General features: G+C 43.4%; 1 protein-coding gene across 1 annotated transcript; it reads right to left on the reverse strand.

Moving 5' to 3' along the window:
• Positions 1-8: 8 nt before the first annotated feature.
• On the reverse strand, positions 9-9589 carry LOC102300594 (zinc finger protein 710-like; the record flags this gene model as incomplete). Its single annotated transcript, XM_042215015.1, has 2 exons — positions 3045-9589; positions 9-1638 (listed from the first exon to the last, which is right to left on the reverse strand). Coding segments are annotated over exons 1-2 (1675 nt in total), but the record flags the coding sequence as incomplete, so codon positions are not given.
• Between the last annotated feature and the right edge of the window lie 368 nt (positions 9590-9957).

Genomic DNA, 9957 nt, shown 5'->3' on the forward strand with positions numbered 1-9957 from the left:
CTCTCTGCTGAATACTGATCTACAGGTAACATTTACAGCATGTGTGCAACTTGAGCAGTCAGATACCTTATGGGTGAGCGAGTGCTGACGTAGGTGGTGGAGTTGCACAAACTCCAGGCCGCACTGGGAGCAGGTGTAAGGCCTCGGGCTCTGGTGCTTCAGGAGGTGGTTCTGGAGCTGGCTACGGTAGGCGAAAGACTTATTACACTCGGTGCACTGGAAGGTGTGGGGGCCCTGGTGGCTGGTCTGGTGGCGTTTGAGGTGAGCATAGGTGGGGAACTCCATGCCACATTGCGAGCACACATGGCAGCGGCCTCGTTCGTGCTTCACCTCGTGCGCTCGCAGTTCGCTGGGATAGGCGAAGCCACGGCGGCAGAAGCGGCAGCTGTAGGGCTTTACATCGGTGTGTTGCAGCATGTGTCGCTTCAGGTGACTGGTCTGGGTGAAGCCCTTCTTGCAGACTGTGCACTTGTGAGGCCGCGTACCTTGGTGGGTTAGCAGATGGGTTTGGAGGTGACTGGGCTGCTTGAAAAGCTTTCCGCAATGTGGACAAGCATGCGGTTTGATGCCGTTGTGGCCCAGGATGTGTGTGACCAGGTTATACTTAGAGGTGTAGGATTTATCACACATGCGACATTTCCAGCGTTTCAAACCGTCTCCCACGTCTACGCAGTAGGATTCATCAATCTGGATGTTGATATCTAGCCGGTCTACTCTACGGCCACCGTGTCTACGTGGAGGCTGGGGGTGTGGAGGCTGGGGATGCTGCCCTGCCGCACTCCCGTCTGTCCACATCATACTCTGGCTGCTGTCTTCATACTCGCCCCCCATTCCCATCTCTGTAGAATCGTAGCTTCCCACTTCACTGGTCTGGAAGTAGCTGCTGATAGCTTCCTCCTGCTGTGTGGGTTTCATCATTGTGTTCCCCTGGTGTTCTACCTCTTCTTCATCCTCTCTACCACCTCGACCGTGGCCCCCCATCGGGCGCTGGCCCTGCAGTCCTCTGTGGCCCTGCTCCGGTCCCCTGTGGGCCACCTGGGGAGGAGGGGGGTGGACATGTGTGTTGGCTTGCTGCTGGTTTGTAGCATCCCGCTCACATTCTGCACAGTTCTTGTTGGTGCCTCTCAGGGTGGCCGGATCTACTTGAACCAGACCACCTCTGGGAGCCATATTGTTCAGCATGTGGACACAGGAGGACATTCCAGAGTTCATCCCTTCCCCTTTCACGTGGGAAGAGGACATGTCACCTGCTTGAAGGCCATGACGATCGGGGACCACCATTTTCCCATCTGGATGCTGAGGCGGCCCCTGCTGCCACCGCCGCTGGCTGCAGCTTGGTTGCATCTGACCGTCTTCTCCCAAGTTTTCTCCAAGATAATCTCCGTTGGCGCCGATAAGTTGGTCTGCGTACTCGTAGTCAACTCCGTCTACTGGGGGTGCAGGGGACTCTTTTGGTTCACCAGTGTAGAAGCCGTTTGGTGCAATGGTAGCTCCGAATACTTCATTCTGGGAGATGAGACCTAGCACGGCGGCCTGGGCCAAGGACAGCACAACTACTGGATCTGTCTGTGTGCCTATGTCCACCAGCCTGGCCATTACCTTGGGCTCACATCTACCCAGGCGCCGGCTCGCCTCCTCCTGGAACAGGAAAGAGACAAACCGTTTGTAAAGAGATCACCATTTTAATGTTTTTTATTGCCAAGTGTTATAGAGGGGAACAAAAATCAAGCTCAGTGTAAATTTTTATAAAGGCAGGAAGTTATGTTTTCAATGTGAACTACTGTGCACCATCCTCCACTCCATTAAAAATGAGCTACTGAAGAAAAAAAGGTGGTGAGACTCATCTGATCAGATTCTTTGAGCTAGTTGCTGACAGAGAGGGGGAAAAGTAAGAACAATTTTGATTTTCAGGAGCTGTTTATTACATCACTAGAAAGGATGCGCAAAAGCAGACAACATTTCCTCCCACTGAGGCAAATCTATCCCCAAATCACTCTTCCTAGTACAAATAGTCAACCTGAATGAACAGTGTCAAAAACAAACCTTCAGATCTGGAGAGACAGGAACTATGAAAGACAGCATCCTAATCCAACGTGCTAACCATGCATGATGTGTGTGTGTGTGTGTGTGTGTGTGAGTGAGTGGTGGTGGATTAGATGGCCTACTGATCTCCACACAAACACACATTCAAGTGCAAGAAAGAAAAAAGAAAAGAAAAGAATGAAAACTGAGCAAGATTAAGAAATGAAAAAAAAAAAGAATAGAAAAGCACGAGATAAGACAAAAACACTGGAGAGCAGAGTGAGAACAGAAGCAGAGACAGAGATGGAGGGAGGGAGGGAGAGAAGCAGGAAAAAGAGTGAGCGAGTGAGAGCTTAGAGCATGCAAGAGTCTAGTGAAAGGGAGGAGGGAGAGGAAAAAAAGAAAAAAAGGAGAAAATGTAAGGTAAAGGGAGAGTGAAGGAGAGATAAGGAGAAGGAGGGGGTGGGCAGGAGGGAAGGAGGAAGGCTGAGAGAGAGACACACATATAAGAGAGGGAGGGGGAGGAGGAGAGGGCTGAGTGAAAGAGTGAGAGGGTGAGTGTGAGGCAGCAGGCAAAAGAGAGCAAGAGGAAGAAAGAAAAAGAAAGACATGTAGAGACAGAGGGAAAGGGAGGGAGGGAGAGGCAGTGAGCAACCAGGAGACAGAAGGAGAAAGGAAAATGCCAAAATGAAAGCCAGACACTCAATGAAAGATAAAAACAAAAAGTGAAGAAGACAAAAAGATGACACCGAAGAAGAGTTTGGGAAAAAGATTTTTTTTTTTTTAAAAGCTCATAGAGAGATTGCGATAAGTTAATGCAAGTGGCAGCTCTTCATTTAGAATAAAAAAAGACTCCACAGAAAGCAACTTTACAAACAAAAGAAAACCAGATACAATCAAAGCATCTCTGATGGCAGTTTTCTATCTGTATCATTTCAGCTTTGCCGGGATCAAACCCACGTTGCCCACCACCTCAGCAAACTACCACTTAACATGCTACGAGCGAGAGCCAGTGAACTCACCACGCTCCTCCTGCTGTGAGGTTTCAGGTGCTTCAAGGATCTCATTCTTCAGTGCGAGTGTTGAGTGAGAATAGACTATGTTTGCCTCCTATTTATACGTGAGGGATGTGAGGAGGCGGGGCTAACGCTACCCTCCGCCTCCTTCTCTTTAGTCTTCAGCACAGTTTCGGTAGAGAGTCTGGTCGCACCAGCGCAAACACAGAGCAGACACTAAACAAACCAAATATCCTTGCAGCCAAATGAGCACGTGTGGCCAGTAGGTTTAAAAACACACGCATACACAGGCGCAGCACTGATGCACAAGGTTCCTTGACAGTCCAGTAATCAATAGGTTAAGTCACATCAAAGTCAAAAGACGCACACACCAACAACAAAAACAAGATCAGCATCATATCCGTCTGAAATTATGGCTCCACCAAAGCAACTCGCCCTCCTTTCTTCTTTCTTTGTGTGTCATTCTTCATCTTTGTTTCTGCACATCCCTGTCTGTCTCTTTTCCTGTATCTGCAGCTGAGTTCTTCTCTGTGTTTCATCCATGCATCCCTGCGCCTTCCCCTCTGTATCTTTTCACTCTCTCATTGATCAAGTGAGGTTTACGAGTATGGGAAAGTGTTGGAAGATTGTTTCGTGCACAGTCTCGGATGCGAGCGTGTTACATGAGAGAGGAGAAAGAAGAGAGACGGTGAGAGAAAGAAAGAGATGGAAGGTGACTGACAAGGAGATGAGCAAATGGATGGGGGGGCAGGAGGAGAGACTGAAACGAAAGAATACTCAAGGAAAAGAGAGGGGAGGGGGGAGACAGAAAGAGAGAGAGAAAAAGAAAGGAGACGGGGGGATGGGAGCAGAATGCGGTAAAAGAAAAAGAAGCAATGAAAAGTAAAAGAATAGCACGGAGATATTATTCTGCTTGAAATGATGCATCAAACAGTCCCATGGATCACACGCACATGCATACACACACACACACACAAAATGAGCTGCTGATTGACGCCTGAGGAAACGTCAAAGTTCAAGTGTGAAGAACTTTCATCTCTTTTCACGTCATCTGACGACCACGGCACCTTCAGTGAAATGGGATGCGTGGAGAGATCAGATAGATGTTGAGCGGCGAGACGGTGGCCTCACGGTCCACAATGGTCATGCATATCCTGCCAATGATGAAAGCGAGACAACGCGAAAGCTGCAAATTATGGAGCGAAATGAGAAAAAGGGCGACAGACATATAAAAACCTACATTCAGCATAGTGTCTTGTATGCACTTTGCAGGAAATACTTTGTACTGGTGTATTAGTCCACAAAGACTGAGGACTCAAAAAACTATTAGTGTTATTATCAACCAATCTGTTATTTTACTGATTCACATAAATAGTGGGCCTAAGGTACCAACCTCGCTGTTTTTGTCAATCAAACTCTGATCACAGACACAAACGGGTCTGTCAATCACTTAATCATTTTTCCAAGAATTTATTTAAATTTTAAAATATGCAAAAATCTCATGAGTGTGTCAGTGGATGCTGCCAAAAATAAATCAACAGATGACTGTAATTGTAGACACTGGAAGACATTATTAATGAGTGTTTGAGCCAAAGCAGTGTTTGCTCTAAAACATACTGTGGGTACACAACATTCATTTCCATAAAAAGTGACAATCTTTCCTTCAATCAGATCAATCGCACATCACCCCCCTGTCGCAGAACACGTCTACAGAGACTGAGTTCACTCCAAGTACAGCTACTGTGTTTTTTATGAAAACCTAAAGTGTTACCCCTTTTCATGCCTGTAGTTTAGCTTTGATAGAAATTCTGATGCCTGACCAATACTAGATTTTTTGGTTCAGATAATTATTGAACTATCCACCAATGCTATTTACAGCACAGATCCATCCTGCCCTGCATCAACAGTTCAGGCCAGGTGACGTGAAGGTGTGGGGGATATTTTTTGATACACTTTGGGCCCTTTATTACCAACGATCATCATTTAAACAGTATTAAAGAGTACTGTTACCATGCCCATCCCTTTGTGACCACCACACATCTTCTGATGGCTGTTTCCAGCAGGATAACATGACGTGTCACAAAGCTCAAATCATCTCAAAATATCTCAAACTTGTTTCTTGAATATGAGAATAAGTTCACTGTACTTAAACGGTCTCCACAGTTACCAGATCTCAATCCAACAGAGCACCTTTGGTATGTGGTGGAATGGGAGATTGCTGTCACGTATGTGCAGCAGACAAATCTGCAGCAATTAACACCATGATGTCAGTTTGGACCAAAACCTCTGAGGAATGTTTACAGCACCATGTTGAATTATAGCAGTTCTGACAGTAAAACCTGGTACTATCAAGCTGTACCTAATGAAGTGTCTGGCTAGTGTATATACTGCATAATAGGCCAATATCAGCTGATAATGTCAGGGGACCAAAATATCAGTCAGGATCTAATGAAGACGCAAATATGCAAAGTTGAGAAAAAAAAAACATATTAGGTTTGATTAATTTATTAACTGATTAGGCAATCAAGACAATATTAATCAGAAACAAGACTACATCCAAAATGTTCCTGATAAAAATCAGCATATTTTGGTTCCCTGCAAAATGTCACCTTGGACTCTAAAGGAACTGGGAACAAATCTTCCCACAATTTTCTGTAAATTAACAAATTTAACACTTCTGTGATTACTCAAGAACATAAAAGGTCCACAAGAAATAGTTACAGACGATCCATCATTTCCCATATTTTTGTTTCCCTTATCCCTTGTTTAAGTAAACTGCAAAAGGTATATTGTGTGGATATGCTTCAAGTATGTCTTTTTTATATGCTACCATAATAAGCTGATTTCATATTATTCATTCCCTGCCTTAAGTTCAATTTATGTTTTAGAATAATCTTCAATGAGCAAGTATTATGGTGCCTCTACTTTGAGCCTCACTGATTTTCATGCTTTTATTTACCAAATAAAACTTTCCAAAAATAGTTAACTTTCCCTTTGGTCACGCTACAGCACACTTCCTGTCAGTCACGCAAGTCAAGCAGAGAGGATCATGGCATATAGTCTAGTCTTTATGTAACATTTTGCATACTTTTTCCACAGTAAGAATTAATGCAAGATTGTGTTGCTCATTTAAACTTAAACAAAACCATCAGTTACTTTAAAATTACTTGACTTTGGCTTTACATATGCAAAGAAAAGTATTAGCGATACATATTTGTCTATGAAGAACAAACTAAATGGATGATTTCTGAATGCAGTTTTACAAAATGCAGAGGGGTGTGACTTCTGCTTCAGCTAGAACTCCTACTCTCTTGGGCCCTGTTCACAGTTCAAGCATTTAAAAGCAAGATGGTCAGAGGCAGGGAGACATGCTTAAGGAGAAATTGTGACCTGAAATAATAAGAAACCAAACCGTGAAGCCAAATAAACTTACAAATGAAAAAGGATGCAGTACATATACAACACAAAGGTATGTAGATTTGGAAATGCCAAAACACTTGGGAAAGAGTTGCAGAGTCTGCATCTTCCAACCTCTTGTGCAAGCTGTATTCTCAAGAACGAATGAACACTTTTTTTTCCTGTTCAGCAACAGTCGCAGCTTCCTAAAGATAAAATCAAACGGCAGCAGGAAGTGAAATTTGACCAAACGTGGCTTCTCCCATGTATCCTGCCAGGTGTCTGTCTCAAATGCATCCAGACTTGATGTGGATCTGGCTATATTCACATAAAAGACACAAAGGTGGGACAGAGCCAAACATGGACTGGACAGATCTCCCTGCCTTTGACCTACAGAGCCTGTCAGAGAGCCACTGAAGAGCCATGGCTATATTTGCTAGCAGTGATCTCAACTCCACATTGCTGCTGCAAATCTGTGGATCCACAAGTTTGCATTTTAAGAATTTTAATGCATCTTACCTGCGATGATATGATACTTTGGCAAATGTACTTATAACAGTGCTGTCAAATCAGTTAATACTGGTAGCTACACTAGCTACAGCTGTGTTCTTACTAAAGCAATGTGTATTTAAACCAATACCTTTCCTACCGTAAAAACGAATAGTGATTTTCATTAATTTTTTGACAATCTCATTAATTTAAAAAAACAAACAAAACAAAAACAGAGAGAGAGAACCAAAGATCCAGTAAGAAGGAAACTGATATAATAATAATAATGTGTATGTGTTAGCCCCCATAGGGAAATAGTTCCTCTGCATTTAACCCATTCACCCAGTGAAGCAGTTGTTGACCGATTTGAGCCACGAGCTGTAAAGTCATAGCAGATTTTAAAACTTAAATTAACATGCTCATCATCTGACTCCAACAACCTTAATAACTATAGGGCCATTTCCAGCCTTTCATCCATTTCCTGAGTTTTGGAAAGCATAGAGGCATCACATCTTCAGACCCACCCAAGCCATTTCAATTCCATTCTAGACATATTTGGAGCAGCTTGTTAAAATCACCACTGATCTCCTCACACTAGAAACCTGCTTTCTTAATACCCTCCTCCTCTTTGACCTCAGTGCCACTTTTTACATTCCGCATTCCAATATTGGCCAACAACTGGTCAATATTGGAATCAAGGAGACTTTCTGACATAAATGATTTTTTCAAGGCAAGACTTACAAAAACAAATAAGGCTTTTCATCAGCCTCTGTCACACATGGTATCCCTCAGGTATCTTTCTGTGCAAATTATGAATTTATCTTCTTTATCTTGAAAATATTTTTCCCCCATCTCACAAAACAGTTTAATTTTTATGCTGACGACAAACAGCTTTGTATTTCTGCAAAACCCAACACCTCTCTTCCCCCTTCTATCCTCGCCATGACCTACAGGCCATCACCACTGGGAAAATAATCAATCAGCTCAAACTAGACATCAGTAAACGTGAAATGATCCTAAATCAAAAGTCTATTTTTTGTTGTTTCTATAGGTGGTTCTTAAGTCCACACTTTTGCAAAAAGTGTCAAAAGTCTTGGAATAATCTTGGGCAATACTCTTCCTCTCAGGTTCAGCCTTTTCCCTCTCCAATAATGTCTCAGGTTCAGCCTTTTCCCTCTCCAATAATGTCTCAGGTTCAGCCTTCTTCCACCTATGTAACATTTCGAAACTACACTTGTTTCTTTCTCAACTCAGCACACAAGTTCTGGTTCACGCCCTGGTCACCTTTCATTTGGATTATTCCCTCTATGCCATTCTCTCTGGGCTCCCCAAAGAATTGCTTAATTGGTTCCAAATGGTACATAACTCTGCAGCAAGAATCATCAACTGCACCAAGTCCACCGATCACATTACACATAATCTCACCCAGCTTCATTGGCTCCCCATTCGCCAATGCATCCAATACAGATTCTTCTCCTCACTTTCAAAGTGCTTAATGACTTGACAACCCCAGTGTCTCTCAGACCTTCTTCATCCTCACACTCCTTCATATACTCAGCTCAGCCACTCTACCGACTGTTCCATGTATCAGACTTAACACCACGGGTGCCAGAAGCTGAGGTTCGCCTCGTCTTTGGAACACAGCATCGCTTCACCTCTATCAGCTGGACTCTGACAGTTTCAATCACAGAACACTTACCTGTTCAGATCAGCATATCAACTATAATCATGTTTGTTTGTTTTTTAATATGTTTTACATTCAGGATTTTAAATTTCTCCTAATATTACTTTTGTTGTTAATTTCATGCTGTAAGATGACCTTGAGTGTATTGAAAAGTGCCAAAATAAAATTATTGTTACCACTACTACGTGTACTGTCTGAGAGGTTATGTAAACAGGATTATTGTTTGAACATTTGTTTTTAATGTGCTTTCTAACAGGTTTTATTCTGATGATTTAGCCAGGTCAGAATAATACTCCTCCTCTAAACTTTGACAAACACTACATGTCGTTCATGTACAAAAAAAGAACTGGTGCAGACTAAAATAGCTTCTACGTACTCAAATATATCCTCCTCCTATATAAACAAAAACAGATCAGTTGTCCCATAAAACCACAGCAAACCATCAATGGCTGCAGCTCCCAGCTGTGCTGAAGGAGCACATCATCTCATGAGGCCACCCTAAACATGATAGGTGAGGAAAGCACCTGGCTAATGTAGTTTATGTTCCATTGAGGACGATGACTGGCAGTTGGGGTTGTTTTGGAGTCTAGCAAGTAAGCCACTTGTTGAATGCTACCGAAGAGAAGCAACCACTACCGTGTTTGGGGTAAAAATGGTAGATTCGGGCCAGGTCATTACAGGAACTACGCAAAGAGGAGTACGGTAAATGGCACCACAGATGGATGAGTGAAATAAGAAGATAATGTGCAAAATGTATGTGACTGGGAAGGAGAGTATTGTGTTCAAGGTGTAGGTTTTATTCTAGAAATATAATTGTTCCCCTGCCTAATGGGTTCGTTTTTCTGTGATAGAAAAAAAATGTTTTTTTTATAAAGTTTGTATCATAAATGTCATGGAAGTGTGGTAAACAACAAAAGAGAAAGAACATGGAGGAAAAAGAGAGAGGGAGAGAGGGAAATGGCAGAGGACAAAATGGGGGCGTAATAGAGGAAGCAGAGAGAGAAAGAAAGAACAGATGATTGCATGGAATGAAAGAGGGATTGAAGGGGGAGGGAGGGGAGGAGATAAAGAGAACAGGGATGGGAGGGGGAGTGAGTGAGTGAGTGAGTGAAATGGTGGAGTGAGAGAGGGGAGAGAGAGAAAATGAGAGGCACCAGTGGGGGAGGGGAGGATGTAGAGGGAGAGGAAGAGAGGCAAGAGAAAGAGAGGGAGAGACAGAAGAGCGAGACAGAGAAAAGATAGCGAGGGGGGGGGGGAGAGGGAGGGGCAGTGTGCAACGTGAGAGAGGAAGAGAGAAAGAAAGAGAGGCAAAAAGGAGAGGGAGGGGTAAAGTATGATGGAAACCCAGAG

This window comes from Haplochromis burtoni, unplaced genomic scaffold, assembly GCF_018398535.1.
Source record: "Haplochromis burtoni strain Fernald_Lab_line unplaced genomic scaffold, NCSU_Asbu1 Contig_641, whole genome shotgun sequence".
NCBI classification, from domain to species: Eukaryota; Metazoa; Chordata; class Actinopteri; order Cichliformes; family Cichlidae; genus Haplochromis; species Haplochromis burtoni.